At 39.8% G+C, this 18,985-nt stretch overlaps 1 protein-coding gene across 1 annotated transcript in view; it reads right to left on the bottom strand.

Annotated features, from left to right (window-relative positions):
• Positions 1-16,461, bottom strand: part of EPHA6 (EPH receptor A6) — a gene marked incomplete at its 5' end in the record, with an annotated part of 346,119 nt that extends 329,658 nt beyond the window's left edge. Inside the window, one exon of the mRNA XM_079308574.1 lies at positions 16,362-16,461. Coding sequence (XP_079164700.1) covers positions 16,362-16,461 — 100 coding nt within the window. The remainder of the gene's footprint in view (positions 1-16,361) is intronic.
• Positions 16,462-18,985: the final 2,524 nt, after the last annotated feature.

Here is an 18,985-nt window from a genome sequence, read left to right as displayed (position 1 = left end):
CATCATGCTCAGTGAGTTATCTGAAGGGTGTTGGCTGTGAGGGGCTGATCAGTGGTCAAGCTGGGCACTGGACAGTGAGAGATGAGCAGCTGTGCTGTGCACCACTTGCTTTTCTTAGGTTTTATATCTCTTTTTACTTACTTCAACCAACAAGGTTTTTACTTTTTTTATACTCCTCCCCATTTCACCTGGGAGGGCTGAGGGATTAAGCAAGTACTTGGATTAAGTCTTGTACTTGGAATGTATGAATAATGACACCTAAGAAAGCAAGTGATGTACAAAGGATAGAGGAGGATTGTTAAAGCTACATTTGGGGTTTTTCCTGCTGGTTACAGGTAATGTGGTTAGTAATGACTTTAGCTGTCAGTAGATAAGGAAAGTCATCAGCAGAGCCACAAGCTGAGGGCATATCAAAGCAGAAGCAGCCATGACTTCCAAGTGTGTAAAAAGCTCTTGAGCAAATACATCAGTTTTTTTGCTTTGCTTCTTGAAGTGGTATCTCATTTGTTTGATAAGTTATCTGCCTGAGAAGTGAAATATTTAATGCACTTGGTCTTACTACTGTAGTCTGAAAGTGGCCATGATATACAGAGCAGGAGTTTAGAGAAATCATATGAAAAAAAAAAATCTTCCAGGATGCAACACAATTCAGAAAATGAGGTTACTCTTTGGCTATAATACACGTTTTCTTTTATTTTAATGCAGAACCTCAAAAATACACCAAAATAAATGCAACTTCTTAGAAAGCAAGAGTTGTTACATTCATGACAAATATTCCCAGAGATACCTCCTAGGTTCATATTCATGATGTTAAAATGCTTCTTATCTCCTTTGATTAAATCTCCACACAGCCAGTCAGTTTAATGTTTTTGAGCTTTGTAATTCTCTGTTTCACCTCATCAGTCTGTCACTTCTTCCACTAGCTCTTCATTTATAATTTATGCTGTCAAGCACCACGTTTTCACAGCATGAACATTTTGCAGGTGCTAGGTCAGGCTGTCAAGCTAAAGTACATACTAATAATCAGTGGCTTTGAAAAATCTTGGTCTCGTTACATTCAGTGGAACATCAACATGAAAGCTCAACTGTTTTATCAATTAATCAGGTTTGCAATACTTCTAACATTATAAACAAATAAATATACAGCATCTTGTCACTTACTTGACAAGAAATAAGTTTAACTATCTAACCAAAGATCAAATTACTTTAAAATATTGGACAATATGGAGCACCCACCTCTACTATGCAGAGACTTTGAGCTTAGAATGATATATTTCTAATGCACATTCATGGAGTTTTAAATTTCAAAGATAACTGAAGAGCATTAAATACATCTGAGAATTCCATCATTCATGTAGTAAACTGTTGAGTAACTGGGCTTGTATTCCACAGTATAGTTACCCCCCCCTTTTCCTTCTGTACTATTAAATAACCTAATTGGACAAAATAAACTGATTTTTCTGATTTCACGTCAAGAAGTGAAAAAGATTGCTTTTCTGTTTTTAAGGTTTTTTTCAGATTTTCTGCAGTACAAGAGGTGATTTAGACAGGTACAGCACTGCATCAGTAGTCAAGTGCTGGAAAGGCAGCAGCTCTCTGGGGCTTGGCTCAAAGCTCTGCTTCAAAGGGCTGCTTGAGACTTAAGTGTCTGTTACACAACCCAGTGATGCAAGAGCAGTGTCACTGAGGATGGCTGGAGCACTGCCCAGGGACTCTGCAGGCAATGCCAAATATAGATTATATAATAATGCACACACACTGCCAGGGAAGAAGGCAGGAACCTTTATATTCGATGATTGCCACAAAAGAAATGTTTGAATTAAAATGTGCTTTATGGCATTTTTCTTCAAAACTTTTTTTTCCCCCCTATTTTGCTATTCTGCCTGAAATGTCTGAGCACAGAAAACACAGGGAGGGGAAAAACAGCACCACAGTTGTGGAGATGAGTTATTCCATTAAGGGAAAAATAGGCAATATTTTTTTTTAATTATTTTCTCCTATCTGAAGACTGCAACAATGAAAATGCTGAGTTTGTCTGGGAAGGCTATCCAGCATACTACAGAATTATAGAATTACAGAAGAGTTCAGGTCAGAGCAGTCCTCTACAGATTATCTAGCCCAGCTACATTGACAGGGACATCTTCCACTATTCCATATTGCTACAAACCCCATCCAGTCTGGCCTTGGACACCTGCAAGGATGGGGCAGCCACAACTCCTCTGGGCAATCTGTGCCAGTCTTTTACCACCCTCAAAGTAAGGAATCTTCTTTATATCCAATCTAGATTTCTCCCTTCCAATTTAAACCAGAGAGATGTTATGCTGAAAAGCCAAAAAAAAAAAAATTACAACAGAAGGCAGAACTGGAGTTGAAAGAAAACAGGGATTGGAGAATGTCAGGAGAGGTAAGTACCTCTGTGGTAACATATTTAGAGGCTGTACAAGAAGACAATTTAATGCTGACTTAAAAAGAGATAATACTATTCTTTGCACATTAGGAATGAGGCAGGAGTTGGAAAATGGATGCAGCTAACAGGTGTTGCACAGTTTTCCTTCCATTAAAACCACTTGTCACCATAACTGTAGCTAGAATCCAAAATATATCATCAGTGACTGATCAGTGTAAAATTCTAAATCGCTGTAAGTAACTGATCTGTGTAAAAGTCTGAATCACTGTCTTTCAAAATGCAGCAATTTACCAGACACACTAAAACTAAGACAACTGAAGCTGTCTTCACTCCTCATTTCAGACTGCATGGCAGAAGGCTGTCTGCAAGAAGCAAGGTTTCATTTTCATTAATGACAGAGTTATTCTGGAGTAAACAACATCCTTGAGAGAGTTAGCATACATTTAATTGACTCTATCAGTAGTTTCAGGCCATGCATTCTTTTACCTCATGGTTGTGGGGTTTTTTGCCTATAAAAAGAATTATTGAAGATTATAAGGAATCAGATGGAGAAAATCAGAGCTAAAAGGAAATGTTTTATTATTAAAATTAAATATATTATTATATTCCTAGTTAAAAGTTAGCATTTAAAATTGGATACAAATTTATCACACACACTTCCTAAATCCAGACTGCCTCCTTTTCATAAATCCAAAGACTCCTTTTTCACTAGAGATAGCAACCACCATACCTGAGCAATTAGAAATACTACTCTCCCTTTCCCACCTGTCCAAAATCATTCTCAGGCTATGAATAGAATATTTTCTCATGGCAGGTTTCTCTACACTCTCCATAATGCAATCAATTACTGTTTACTGCTGTTTCCCACCACCAGTAATGAATGCCTTGATCAGAATCTCAGAGTGCTTTTTTGATTGCTCACAGTCCCTTCATTTCCAGTGCTTGCTCTCAATCAGATCAAGTGATTTAAATCTCATACTTAATTTAAAACAGATGAAGGGGGAATTTAAGATGTTTCATTCATGTAAATACCAAATTTATAACAATGAATATTATCTTTTATATTGCTACACAGCTTAATTTATTTCATCTAAGAGCAATAAAACAGAGTAAGCACTGAGTGATCCTAATAGCCAAGCAGAATCAAATTATGGAAGAAAAAGCTGACATCTGAATTATAATGCATTAAGGTAAAATTACAGCTGAATTTGAGGATAATTTCATTCAATTTGACTTCCAGAAAGCAGTACTTCTTTTGGCATTAATTTGGAATTATACAAACCAAAAAGTGTTTTGAATCTCTATAAATTATTTATGTTTTCTTTTAAGATATAATTGAATTACTGATTGTGTGACAACACCATATTTGGTAGTGAACATTTTAGCTTATCATGTACATTTCATTGTATAAATGTGAAAAATAAGTCTGGGTTAGGAAATTAAAACAAGCTGTAAAAGATTTTTAGCTGCTTTAAAACAGAGCTAAAGATGTGAGCAAATTCATAAAAGGCATAGTTTAGAAACAGTTAAATCTAACTGTGCAATTTGTGATGCAATTCCTCAAAATTAAGTCATGAGAGTGATCTTATTTATTATTTAAATAATGAACTTGTCCAGGATAGGCTTGGACTAATGGGAATTTTTTCATGGAAAAGTTGGGAGGCATTGTCAACTAAAGATTGAAACTCTATGGGTGGGAGGCTATGGGAAGAGAATGAGCAATTCTTCTCTGGGACAATACAGAAGGAAGAACATTAAATATAAAATATCAGACAACCCAAAGGGAGCCAAGCAGAATTTCTTCTATGAAATGGGAGTCTAGCAGCAGCCAGAGAAGATATGACATCTGCATATTAACTGCTGCTGACAAGCCAAGCAAGGACCAATCCAACAACAAGGGAGTGAAGGAGACAAAAATGACAGAAACTGTCCAATATTCAGAATTATAAAAATGCTACTATTACACAAAGTACCAGTAAAATCCCACCTGCAAAGTTATATATGGTTCTGCCCACCTTTTTTTTTTTTCAAAAAAGAGTGAATTAAACAGGATGAAGAATAAGCAAAGGCAACTGTAAATGTCACAGAGATCAAAAATCTCTTGACAAAGATGAAAACCACACACCAAAACCCAAAAGAGGAGATGTGACTTCTACAATAGTGAGCTGGATAAAAAAATGAGAATGGAAAGGTGTTCTTAAATTTTGAGACAAATCACCATTCACTAATAAATGCAGCCCATAAATGCATTTGAATTTCACAGCACTGAAGTTCAGAACAACCTTCCTAACAGGAGCAATGAGGGAATCATGGCTTAACCAGACTGAAGATGAAAATTAATAGTTTTATACAGCATCACTGGAAGCATCTGATTAGGTAACAAAGCTCTTTCCCAATCCTGTACTACAGAGCCCCTCAATGCAGTGTAAATAATCTTGCCAGGTACAACTGTAATACAAATATAATTCTTTCTCTCAAGAACAATTACAAAATGCTGTCAATGTTACAGTGACATATTTCCCTCACCTCCATGGAAATGAAGGCACTTCCTCAACAACAAACTGATCTTTCCACTGCTAATTTCATTTACTGTCTTGAAAGCCAAGGGTCATCTCTTCCTCCAACCCATCTGCTTTTGGTTCATAGTAAAAAGAACTTAAATAATAACTGAACCCTCCTCACAGAATTTCAATACAGATCTCTCCAAACTACTGCATTTATCTTCAACATAAGCGTCCAAAGGGCATAATCCACATTATGGACTAATAGCCTGTAAAACTGCATTTTATGAACTGTAGCAGTTTTCAGCAATAAAAATAGAATCAATGGACTCAAGATGATAACATTTCTTTCCTATTCTGCATTGGAATTAATTTAATTTTTATATGTTTTAAATTATGTACATTTTTTGCTGTTTGGAATCTACAAATCTCTATGCTTACAGCTATACATGACATATTGTTATGTAAACTTTTTTTTTGTACCACCAGCCTAGACTCAAAATTTTGTAAATTACAATATTCACATAAGAAAGTCAGGAAAATTAGATTATTTTTTTATCTTCTCTTCCTTTTTCCTGTTTTCTTCCTCTCCTCTCCCTTATCAGAAATGTACTGTTCCATCTCACTATCTGAATAAAGGATGGCTCACTGCTATTTTAGCTTTTGTCATAAAAATTCATTCCTTTAGTGTAATGAAAATCATACTGATGTGCCTCCCAACTGTATAAATGTTCTGCTCAAAGAACACTACCTCCATGAAGCTCACCAAAAAGAATTTTCCTTTATTTATAAAGCATTTAATAGCAGGACTATTTCTTAATTTCTTTCCATAGTTTTCTCTTAGTTTAAACAAGATCAAAAAACTATTAACATATGTCCCATGCAATAAAGGCCCCAAAACCCAAATATTCAAAGTAAATTTTTTTGTCCATGTTGAGTAACTGTGAAGTCAACCTGAGCTACTACCTGGCAGCTCAAATAATCAGGTAATTTGGATGATGCATTCACTGAATTCAGTGCAACCACATCCCATCTGGAGATAAGAACACCAGATTTCAGAAAAAGAATCACTTGGGTCTGTGAGAGACTCAAGAGCACAAAATCACAGTTAAAGGTAAAATATATTAGTGCAAAAGTCTGAGCAGTTGTTCAATTCCTCTTTCTACAAACTGAAATCAACTCATTAATTTTCTCCTTTCCTACAGACACTATAGAAGACCCTTAACTAAGCAATGCTTAACTGAAGGGTATTATTTTATATAAACCAAAGACTGCACCTTTGAATTACAATGTACCCTTGATTTTATTTACACAGTGGAATGCAGTTCCAGATGATTCATTTCAGCAATCCTTGTTTGCACATGGACATACAGTTAATTATCTTTTTACAGGGAAAATATTTGGCTATTGGGGGATTTTTTCATTCGTTCCTTTATTCCTACTCCTGGAATTTCAGGTGAATTACTGGAACAAATTTGACAGGGTTGAGAGTCCTTTACAAAAACAATTGATTCCACCAACACTGACACAGATAGTTACTAAACTAAACACACTGAGGGGTGGTGATGAAAACTGTAGCAAACACTAATGTAGATTATATTCTAACAGAGCACATTGAAATGTCCTGTTTTGAGGTATCTGTACAAGTGAAGTATTAGGGCAAACATCTTCATGTGGCTTTAAAAATGACATTTTAATCAAAAGGCCACATTTCACATTTACTCAAATAACATGGAAATAATACTGACAGCTCAGGAGAGAAAACAATGAGCAGACCAGAATCTCTGTCAAGGCAATCACACCATGATTTACTGATCTTATCAAAACTCAGAAGCTGTAGGGGTACTGTGTACTCATCTAAACACTAAAGCAATTCAGAATTTCATAGAAAAAGAATTAAAGAATTTCTGTTCCACATAAAACAAACTAGATTATAAACCACCCAGTCCTGCAGGCTGAAGCCTCAACAATCAGATGAGCTGTATGGTAATTTATCCATTAACCTTTCCAATGTGTGTCCCATGATCCACCTGAACCACAAATGGAGGGACAAATGCAAATGAAGAAGAACACTGTCTCTTGTCACTACATTTAACATAATCTATGTGCAGTTCTAAATGTCAACATCTAATCAAGCTTAATATATTATTGATCTTTTTTGTTTTCAAAATATTCAACTATGACACAAATTTCAATCAGCATTTATTTCTTCAGGCACATCTCTCAAATATAAAATTCATCTGTCAGACCAGAGCTATTGAAAATAATTTCCTAATTTGCTTTAAAGTAATGGAAACCTACTAATGCAAAGGCCTCAGGGCATTACTTAAAATCCAAACTACTCGTTATAAAACTTGTAAGGAAAATTATTAGTTGTAAAGTGAACAGGATGAGCATTACTGGAACTTTTAATGTACTTAGTGATGCTGAAGGGATGCCATGAGAAAGGAACATAGCCAAAAACTCCTGACAAGTGTGGCCTCCATTGGCCTCCTCTATGGTTTGACTCTGAATTTCCAACAGTTTTTTGCCTTCTAAACACAGAGTTGAAACATGGAGCATGCAAATTCCTTTGTTGCTTAATGCAAACTACCTGTAAGGTGCAGGTTTTCATTATCTCCTAATGCTGACACTCTGGAAGATGGCAGCTCTCTTGCCTTAAGTAATTCAGGTGAGTTAGGAGAGGATTGCACTCTCAGTCTGAACAAAGCACCCTATGTGAATGATATGTGAAGAGAGAGAAAAAACCAAAACTTTCAAAATATAGAATTTGCAGTAGGAAAGTTTGTATTACCTACATTTTTAAACTAATGGGACTAGCAAGTCCCACACCCAAAAGTCAGGAAAAACCAGAACTGAAGTAATTCCTGTGGCTCAGAGTCTCCATCAAAGGGAGCTGGTTCCCAAAACAGGGGGAGTCAAACAGCTCCCTGGCCAAGGTTCCTGCTGGGAGGTTCAGACCTGGCCCTAGGGGAGGCTTTTAGGAGACCAGGTACAAAAAAAGGCTAACAGGGTTCAGGTTTTTAATTTGTGTGGTACAAACCTACTTCATCTGCAGTCAGCATTTTGAGAAACTGATGTATCAGAGACTTTTAAAAGAGTGTTGCTAGCAGAGAACAGCTTAGTTATGGACAGGAAGAAAAATAACAGTGAGTTTCACTGGAGACTACACTGAAAATCAAGGTGTTGGATCTACCTCTGCCACCTACATCTGAGCACATTAAAAACTAATTCCTTGGAATTTGCACTGGGTGCCACAGACTGGTCACCAGGCACGAAAGCTGACTCAGAAGAATATTGTGAAAATAATAGTTTTGAAGAGATACAACACTAAAAAACAAAACTCTGCATGCAGCCTGAAGTTTGCAGAGAGCCTTGGATTAAACAACAGTGACAAAAAATGCTGGATTCCTTCATCCTTCTACACTAGGTGAGATGCCCTTTATATAGACAGTAGAAAAACTGGAATATATAGTATTATATTAATCTGCATCAACAGGAACCATTAAAATTATATGGAATTATATCAGAGTTCTTCAGACACAGCTTTAACATGACACCTGTCTCAAGTGGACCATTTTTTCTCTGTGTAGTGCACCCAATCACTCCTTTTTCTTGGAGAACACCATCTGTACAAAGGCAAATTCTTACCCTTACCTTGAGATGTGTATCAGTATTCTTAAAGAAGAGAATTTGCTTAGCTCTTTCTGAAATTCTGTGTCTGGAAATCTGTAACTTTTTACCATATATCAAAATCACAGGGTAAACATTCCTATAGTTGTCTCAACAGCAAGAGAATCTGGGTTCCCATCACATCTGATGGAGGCTGAGAGAGAATTTGGCCAAGAAGCTTTTGTGTGCCACAGCTGTCATCATGTTTCTCCATTCCTAACTGCTAACAGTATTCCTATTTGCCTAAATTAAATGGGCCTCTAAAAAATAAAGTCCACTAAACAAAATTTTAAAATCTAAAATAACCCTGTAAGTGGGTGTTTCTACTGTATCATTGTGGTGTGGAAGTGTCTGGAAACTTCTGCAATACAAACAAAAGCTATCTACCAAAGACAAAGGTTTTACATTTCCCTTGCTTTCCTCTTCAAAGGTCTTCAGCAGCCACACACAAGGGAGAGTAAAGGACTGTGCAATTTTATATGGTCCCACTTTGTTTAGCAGAAAGTGCTGAATTCAAACCACATTTTGAAATATGAATCCTTCATCCAAATGCTTTCCTTGCAATCAATTTCACACCACAAATACTGGAAGCACTACAGAAGAAAATGACTAGGTCCTCTTTGATTTTTTTTTTTAATATGTTCAAAATATATTTGAACAATTCTAAATTTTAGCAGAATTTCTTCCTATAAAATTTTATTTTAAACCAGCAAGTGAAACCTATTGAGAAAATCAGCCTATCTTCAGAAAGATAACCACTTTTACCCAGATTAAAATGCTAGTGCATTATCTTATGGAATGCTGTCTAATTTGTTCTTTTATTCCTTTATTTTAAGCAAGAAGCAACCAGCAGTCAGAGAATACAAATTACAGCAGCAAGTGCACTCTAACCAAGGGTCCCCAGCCAAAACAAATCACTCATTACATGCATCAATGATACTGTTTGCTGAATGTGACTTTTCCCCTTTTGTTCTAGGTGCAGAAGCCATTAAGTGGATCGAGGCAGTGGAGCTCCCAGCAAATTCACCTCTTGACTGTGTTCTCATTGTGTGTGTGCACCTCCACAGGGGGTTACACACCGTGCCTGCTGCCCACCCCTCCTTCTGCACTCAAGTGACACAGCACAATTTCAATCCAAACCCTGTAATGGCAAGAACACGATGGGAATAGAATAGAATAGAATAGAATAGAATAGAATAGAATAGAATAGAATAGAATAGAATAGAATAGAATAGAATAGAATAGAATAGAATAGAATAGAATAGAATAGAATAGAATAGAATAGAATAGAATAGAATAGAATAGAATAGAATAGAATAGAAGGGAAGCTGTGCTGTCAGTGCAGTTAACACACCCATGTATTAAAATGTTCCCTCTGATGGCTGTGTTTATGTCATTGCTTCTCACCTAAGCATTGCTGGTGCTGTCCCACTCCCCCTCATTGATGGGACACTGCTCCTCTTGCAGAATCTGTCAGCAAACACCTTCAAAGTGTCTGGGACTCAGTCAACTCACAGCAAACAAAACCATCCCTCAGGAGGGGAAAAAAATCGGTCAGCTTGTTAGAAATCTACCTAAACACAAACCAGGAACTTCTGTTTAGAGACAAAATACATTTTAAATCCTCAGACTGTTCTATAGAAAAGAAATTTTATTTTCAATCTAATCTCCTCATGAAATCAGTGCTTTTGAATTTTAAAGACCTGATCCTACTTGACCATCAAAAGAAATGTCAATAATATTACAGCATTTTTTTTAATCTAGTCTTAATTTAAAGATCAAAATACCCCTTTCTTTAAAAACACAGAATTGATGCTTTATATATTTAAAATGGGAACAGATCCATAAAAAAAAAAAGTAATAGCTGCTGGCTTGAAGGTGGAGGAGTACTGCAACCTAATGTAAAACAATTGTTTAAAGAGCAGAAAACTCTTTGTACAGTATCATAAACCTGAGGGCGAGAAATAGCCATGCATTGTTTGGGCAGAGGCTTTTTATTATCTATAAAATTATCTACAGCCTTATTAAAATACCTTCATTTATTAAAATTAACAAATCTCTAATTATTGATTATCAAGGTATTCAGTACCTTTTTTTTAACAGGTTGACAGAATTTAGCCCAAACACAGATATCAATAAGTGAGAGAAATCCTGATTACTTCAAGAACTATTAAATTGTATGGGTGAGACAAATCAGCAGAACTACTGACTAGGAAAATCTTTAGGGGGTTTTGTTGAGACAATTTTGGGTTTTATTTTGATGTGGCTTTTTGAGCTTTTTAATACAATGCATTAGCCAGCTTGAAATGCAGAACATGCAGTTTATTTAAAGCCAAGACTGGTCTCTAAGCTTTGCTCTGTATCACATTAAAATTAGTACTGAGGTCACAAATGGTTGCTGGATTAACTGAAGTGACTTCTCCTTAATGATTATTTTCAACAGACTGGTTCTTAGATGTGGGAATGATCAATAGCTGACCTACACAAAAGGTGTTGCAATATTGACCATGAAAGCATCCTTGGAACCAAAATAAGGACATGTGGAGTAAGTGTTAGAGAGACTGAGGGGACTATGAGAAACAAACAAGCTAAAGATAATTTCACTGTTTAATTTTAATTTTTGTATGGTCCAGAAAGAAATCCTACCAAAAAATCATGTTTTTATCATGTAAGAGACATTTTTTCAGCAGAACACCTTTCATCTTTTAACACCTTATCATAAAGACTGACATATCATTTACAAGTTAAACACCAGCTTCTGAAGGCATATTGCTCCCAACAGATAGTTTTTTATTGACCTCTCCTGAATTATAACATGGCTTCTGGAGGGCAGGATAGATTATGGATAAATAATTTATCCTGAGTTGTCTATTGCCATCCATTTTATCATTCTCTCTGTCACAGAGTTCAGCATGTTAAGGGGCATATCAAACACAAGGCCAGCCTCATCTTTGTGTCAACATCACTTTGGGGAAATCCAAGGATCCTAATGAAACATTCCAGCTAACACAGAGCTGGAATAGGAATATATCCTCACCCAGCCATGCTATATTGGGATCTAAGAACAACAAAATGTTTCCCATGTTGTACATACGCATAATTTTCTTAATATTCCTACTCAGTTCAATGAGATTTTTAAAAATTAGACTTTTCATTTAAAAAAATAGCCACCGAAATGGATATTGACTTACTGTGTATCTTACTGACAAATTTGCTGAACTTTTTGACTAAAATTCTCAAGTGAAAATTTTAACATCAGATACTCTAAACAAACCCTCAAGCAGAGTTAAGACTTGAAAGTATCTATTTGGAACGACAGAGGAGATTTTAATAAGAAAAACTCAATCTCCTACATGCTTTTTCCTTCTCTCTTTTTCCTTGTAAACTTTTTGACCTCCCAGACAGAACGATGTCTGACCAGAGAGTTGAACTGGTTAACTTCAAGAAATACTTCAGTTCCTCTGTGGTGTTGTAAATTACATGAACACTACTGTACTGATTTATTTTTAAATTGTATCTTCTTAAGCTATGCATTTCTTAATATTTCCATACCAATGATTCTCATTTGTCAAAAAAACAAACAAATAAAACTAACCAAACAAAAAAATTAGCCAGACAGCCCAAATACAACACTGGGAATGTATCCTGCAGCATTCATGGCAAATCTTTTTATTTCATGGCATACAAATCGAGGCTCTTGGGTAACAAGTCATTTCATGCACATCTACAACTCCAGAGGTTCCCAAGTCTTCATTAGCTCACAAGTCCATATGGATGTAGGATTTTATACATGGGTAAAAATACTGTTAAAAGTTTGACAAAAACTTTAAACTACAATATGATTTTGCTCATGGTTTTATCTGCCTGCTGAAAAGGGAATGACACACATTTACCTCAATGGCTTTGTTTATTTAACTTACTCATGTTCCTGTAATAATATAAAAGTTTATTAATTGGACAACTGAACATCAGAATTCAGCAGGGCTAGCACAACACAGGCAGCAGCACAACCTTTCTACAGTACTTTAAGTCCTCAAAATAAGAGATATCTCCTAGCAGTAAACATCAGCTTCATTCAGAGAGAATTTCAATCTCTCCACACTTAGTCCTTGGTCTTCTTATTGCTACAGAAAAAAAAAATTGAGTTCTGTATTCAGAAAGAATGCCTATGTATGGTAGACTGTACTTCTGTAAAAATAAATATGTGAATGAAAATGAGCCAATTTCTTTGAACTGATGAATACCTCAAGGTCATTAGTAATCTACCTGATATTTTTACTATCAGAATCAAAAAACTTTATTACCTACTTTGAGCCACCCAATTTATATCAAGTGTAATCATTGTGAAAATAAAGGCTATATGAATTTAAGAACTGACATTTGACATTATTTCTTACTTCAACTTCTCTTTTCTAAGAGGAAAAAAAAAGTGAATGCAGGTGCCTTTTAGAGGTTTGAGGAAATAAAACATGCTTATATAACCTGAAAACAAGTAATGATACTGGAAATAGAAAAAGCAACAGTTTTTTTTATACCTCACTGATAGACACGACTCATTATAAACCCTGAAAATTCTATAGTTGGCTTCAGGAATTAATTGTTTGGTGATACATAATGGCAGGTACAACCTGAAAGGAACCAGGGTTCAGAAATTCTTTCTGGTTGACATACACATAGAAACAAATATGGTTTCTGATTTTTATATATGTAGAAACATTTATGTGTGCACGCTTAGCACAGGAAACTGTTGAGCCTTGACCTGGTGTGACCTTTATCTTGAAAGCTCCCACAAGTTTTGCACAAGGAGCTGCTCAGATGCCATTATCTGTAATTTTAGGTCTGACAACAATTGCTCAATTCATGGTGTTCTGGCAAGCAAAAAAACAAAGCTACAGCACACTGAAACCTTGCCCAGTAGCCTGTTCACACTGGATGTCAGGAACAACCACTGAAAATTTGTATGAACACACAAACACTCAACCTCCACCATTAATTGAGCCTCTGTTCCAAGCAGTTCTGCCACACACTGCACTGGTTGCTCCTACTATGCAATTCCAAACCCTACAGGGTTTTTCTGAGCAGTAAAAATTAGCCCTTGGCATGGTCATAAGATGTTTTTGAACTGGCCACTCCATGAAGATGAATGAGTAAGCTCACTTCCCTGCCAATAGTACTGTTTGTGCCTGCCTTGCTACAGATTCTTTAAGACACCACACATTGATTCACTGGGTGAAGAATGGCAACCTTAGAGCCTTAGAGCTATATAAGAAAAAATATGTATTTCTTTCTGTTTGACAAGACCAAAAAAGATTAATCCCAACATGGTTAAAATAACAATTTATAAGACCAGAGTATATTATTTTTCTGAAAATCCCTCTTTAATAATAGGAAACAAACCATTAAGAATGAAGTGGAAGGGCTGTCTGTTTACCAAGTCAGATTAATAAACCTATTCCCCTTCCAACTTTTTCAGCCCAACAATCAACAGACAAAACAAAGCATTCCTCTGCAATTTACTATTAATGCTAGTATGTTTCTAAACAGAAAAATAGAAGACAAAATATGCTAGATAACAAAGTTACTGTATAATTATAATAATTATTATAACCCAACAGTAGTTATTGTGAACACGTTTTCAAGACATGCAAGCTGAAAAATATCACTTCAGGAAAACTTAAAGAAGTTATGTTTCCTCAGAAGATTTATAAAGCTTCTTTGCAGCTGGGATTCCAAGTATTAGTAACTGGCAATTTAATCTTCTACATTTAAGAGTTTACACAATGGGCAACTTTTTTATTGTAGTAATTTCCTTTCCTTCAATTCCTGGATCTAGAGAAAGTTATCATTAAAAGCAGATTCTTTTTTATTAACAGGGAGGGAGTATGTGTATCAAAGCATTAATTCAGTCCATTTTCAGTTCACTTGGGTTTGTTGAGTTGTATTTATTACTTGATTTCTGTGGTGCTATAGCAGTGTCAAAGGTAAGAGGCAACTCATTCTACTGAAGTTTGGAAGCAACCTGCAGAAAAAGAAGTTACTCAGAAGTCAGGAAATTCACCAGTACTCTCTGCAGCCAACATCACAACACCTGGACTTGTTAGCTAAAGTTACATCAACATCAGGAAACCACTTCATCTCTGACAGACTTTTGGCAATTATAACTTCCCCATCCTTTAAAAACACTATTAAAACACTATCTAATTTAATCCCAGAATATAAAACACTAGTTTAGAAACCTAAACTAAGTTGCATTACTTGATAAAACCTCTTTGCCTTTGATGCTATAATGCTGCTTTAGCTGTTCTACAACACCAATAATATATTTTTTTTTAAGTTTTTTTTAAAGTGTGGTGTTAGGCCTTGTGGTAAGGCAGCAGGCATATGCATGCACTAATGGGTGTGACATCAAAGGAAAACAGGGCTGTGCCCAGTGAGAATCTGTGAGAATCTGATGTTTTCTAAGACATAAGAAAGGGCAAAAATCAGCCTTGATATGACAGCAGGCTCTACAATTACAAACTGGAAGCATTCATCACATTTAGTATGGGAGAGGTAAAGGAATCATACTAACTTGAAATGTCCTTGCCATAACTCATCCTGATGGCACAGGGGCTTTGTGGCCATACTACAGCTCTTCCCTGTTTTCTAGAGATCTTATTCTCTGATTTTACTGCTGCTGAGATCGATACAAAGAGCACTGAAAACAGACTGCAGAGCAAAACTGTGAAAATACATGAACTGTAGACTTTATAGTACTCCACCACTGAACCCGGTTTGTTTTCTTTCACCATTAGTTTCCACCATTGTCAATTTCAATGCTCATTTCAATACAGCAGGTAAAGCAATTTCTGTCAGCAGCAACACTCAGAGCCACCCTTCAGTTCCTTTATTTTCAGTCACATCACAATAAAACCTCGAAAAAGCCAAACTGTACAAAAATAATGTTAAAGGAATTCATACTGGGAACAGATGCATCCTCTGCGACTTAAATAGACAGATGTACATAAAACAACCAGTTCACGAAATTCTCTGCTCTATCCAGATGTTTGATAACATGTAACATGATGGTTCATCATCAGGTCTGGGCTCTTTTTTTCAGGTCTTCCTAACAAAATACCAAAATACTTCATCCTCTGGGCACGCTTTTTTATACTGTAGATAGGATGGTTCCCTTCTTAATCCGGAGGTAATTTTATAAAACGCACGCCTTACAACCCGATGAATCAAAATACAATCTTCAGTGCGACCTGATGAGCATGCACCTGTCACAAAGATTTTAAATGTTTTTTTTTTCCAGACAATCAGCCCGGAGTATGCAGAAATTAGGTGTTAGGGGCAGTCAGGTACCTTTGGACAGCTCGCTACCAGCAGCAATTCCCCCTAAGGCGCGGTAAGATCTCAAACCCATCCTATAGGATTGCGTTCGGCAGCAAACCTTAAACCCACATTTTAGATAAAATGATGCTACCACTCCAACCTCGCCGGGAGGCAACTTTGGCTTCCCTGCTCTCACTCCCACAGCGCGGCGGCTGCGAGTGCCCGGGCACCGCGAGTTATCCCCGGCGGGGCAGGGCAGCGGCTCCGGCCGCGGACACCCAACTTTAGGGGGCGGCAGGAAGGGGTGGCCGCCGGGAGGAGCCCGGACCTGCACCCCTGTGGCCCGGGAGAAGCCGGGCTGGCCGCAGGTGCGGCCCCTTCCCTCCCTCCACGCCCCACAGCCCTCGCCCGCCGGAAAGTTGCGGGCAGCCCGCAGCGCAGCGCCCGCGGCCGCCCTCACTCACCGTGGTTGCTGGCGACGTGCCCGGCGGCGGGGCGCGCTGTCAGCAGGGGGAGGAAGAGGCCGACTCTCCAGAGCAGTGCCCTCACCTCCCTACACCCCATGGCTGGAGCGCCCCGCGACCTCGGCCCGCCCAGGCTGCCCGTGCTCCCTCAGGCCGGCGGCACCGGCCGGGCTGCGCTGCCTGCTCCGCCGCCCGCGCGGCCGCATCCACCGCCGGGGTCCCGGGCACGGCGGCAGCGCGGGGGCGAGGCGGGGAGCCGGGATCCCGCAGCCGCCCTGCCCGAGGGGCGGCGGCGCTGGGCAAGGGGAGACCTCCGGCAACTTGCGGGCGGCGGCGCCCCGCTCCCTCGGCCGGCTCGGGCCGGCGGCACCTTCAGCCCCGCAGCAGCGCCCCTGGCAGCCTCAGCAGCCTCCTGCCCCGGCCGCGCCGCACGGGGCCCCGCATCCCCGGCCGGAGGCAGCGCCGAGGGGCTTCGGCTTCCCCAGGTGGAGCGCGACGAGGGCGAGAAGCGCCGGCGACTCCTCCTCAGGCTCCCGAATGCATCAAGGAAACTTGCGGGGCGGCATCCCCGACCCTCCGCCGCCGTGCCCGGCTCTGCCGCTCGCCCCTCTCAGTCAGTCTGCGTCTTTCCCCCTCTGCCGCGGAGCAATCAGAAGCCAGGCGGCTCTGGTGTGATGTTCGCTGCTCCCTCCTGATTTGCGTGCCGCGCTGCCGGCTGCAGTTTTTGGTGCCGCCGCTCCCGTGCCGCCCGCGGAGCGCTCGCTCGCCCCCTCCTCCGGCGCGGCCGCGGGGCCGCCCCGCTGCGCGCAGCCCGGCGGGCGCGGGTCCGCCGGGAGCCAGCGCGGCCCCGCGCCGGGGGCGCTCCGGCACTCGCGCCCCGTCAGCCAGCGGGCGGCCCGGGGGCAGCGGGGGAGGGAGCGAGCGAGGGAGGGAGGCACGGAGCGCAGGAAGGAAGGAGCGCGTCGGAGCGGCGGCCCCTCCTCAGCCGCCCGCCCGAGGGGAGCGCGGGGCGCGGTGCGGAAGGCGGGCGGGGAAGCGCCCCCTCGCCTCGGCGCCGCCGGCGGCTCCGGCCGAGTGCGGCGGGCTGGGCGCTAGAGGGGGTTAGCGGACCAGGCACGGGCAGCGCGCAGCGCTCCCGGCCCGGGAGGGGCCGCGGCCGCCGCTCGCAGGGGTGCGGACATCGGGAGCGCCCGGGGCAGCGCTGCTCGCTGAGTCGCGCTCGGGGGATGCGAGCAGCAAGCGACCAGGGCATCCCCGGAACACCTACCCATTTACTCTTTTTTTTTTTTTTTTTTTTTTTTTTTTTTTTGGTAATTATTTTTTCCGCCAGGTACCAGGAGCTTGTGCAGGGCTGGGGAAGCCGCCTCGGGTGTGTGTGTGCGCTCATCTGACCAGATCTGGTCTGATCTGTTCTGCGGGCTGCTCACATCCTCCCTGCCCGGGTGCACTGCACCTGGGATGGGCGCCCTGTGGAAGTGCCTATACCGTCTTATTATTATTATTATTCTATATAACTATTACTCCATCTTTTTATTATTATCTCTTTTATCCTATCTATTTTAGTTTCTGGATATCTGCAAAGGCGGGGGGGAAAAAAACCCAAAAAACACCCCACAGGAAGATACTGATATCTGCATTTCTGAATACAAATCAAACCAGATGTCTAAATCCACAAGCAAGAGAGAAAAAAAGTAAAGCTAATTCCCGATTCTTCCCAGTGTTCAAAAATCCCATTGAAGTGAGTGGGTAATGCAGCTACAAGAGTCTGCACCAGAGAATACCAAAGTTCCTGCTGAGGTGCCTAAGTGGATGTTCAGAGAAGCTTTTTATGAAAACACTTAGCTTTGTAATGCAAGAATAAAGAACGTTTTAAAAATTATTAATTTAAGGATTACTTTCAGAGGAGTTGCTCAATGAGCAAAGCAAACACAGAAACGTGTTTGTGGGTATTTGGATGGATCTTTAAAAAGTGCAGTGAGCCTACAACATTGTAATATTTCCTATATTTACCTGTGATAACAATGTCTTATAAGGAAAACTTTTATTCAAAAATAAAGTCAACAAGAAAAGCTTGAGGAAATACTGCAAAATAGTGGAAGAGTGATTAGTATTTTGCATTAGGTTCAAGGACATGTAAGAGGAGAAAGTTAAATTTTTAGAATTTGTGTGTTTAGGTGTTCTTTAGAGATCCAACACAAATTACTCTGATGCCATGAGTCTCAGTAGTGTTCTGATTTAGAATTGACACAGCCAAAAGGAAAGTAGCACTAACTATCTACCAAGGTTTGCTTTTTGGGTAAGGGGTGAGAATTCAGGTTTTAATCCTTTTGCAGTTTCTGGTTGAGTAGTAAGATGCTTCCCAGCCAGACTGCCATAAAATATCAATTCAGGACATCCAGTATGAAGGGCCCTGTGTGAAGATGAGACATTTGGAGCAATCAAAAGCTTTTCACACATTTGTGGGAAAGGCCAGTTAATTAGTACAGCAAAAGTGAACTGAAATTCCTCCATTCGCTTCTGCTGGTGCATGGTACAGATTTGGGGTTTTCCACCCAAAATCTGCTTTCTCAGCCCCAAATCAGGTTTTTCTCAGACAGCCCCAGCAGCATGTGTATGCTTATATC

The sequence above is a fragment of the Erithacus rubecula genome (genome assembly GCF_903797595.1).
Source record: "Erithacus rubecula genome assembly, chromosome: 1".
In the NCBI taxonomy this organism is placed as follows: Eukaryota; Metazoa; Chordata; class Aves; order Passeriformes; family Muscicapidae; genus Erithacus; species Erithacus rubecula.
Note: the sequence above shows the minus strand (reverse complement) of the source record. Positions and strands in the feature narration are given on the sequence as shown.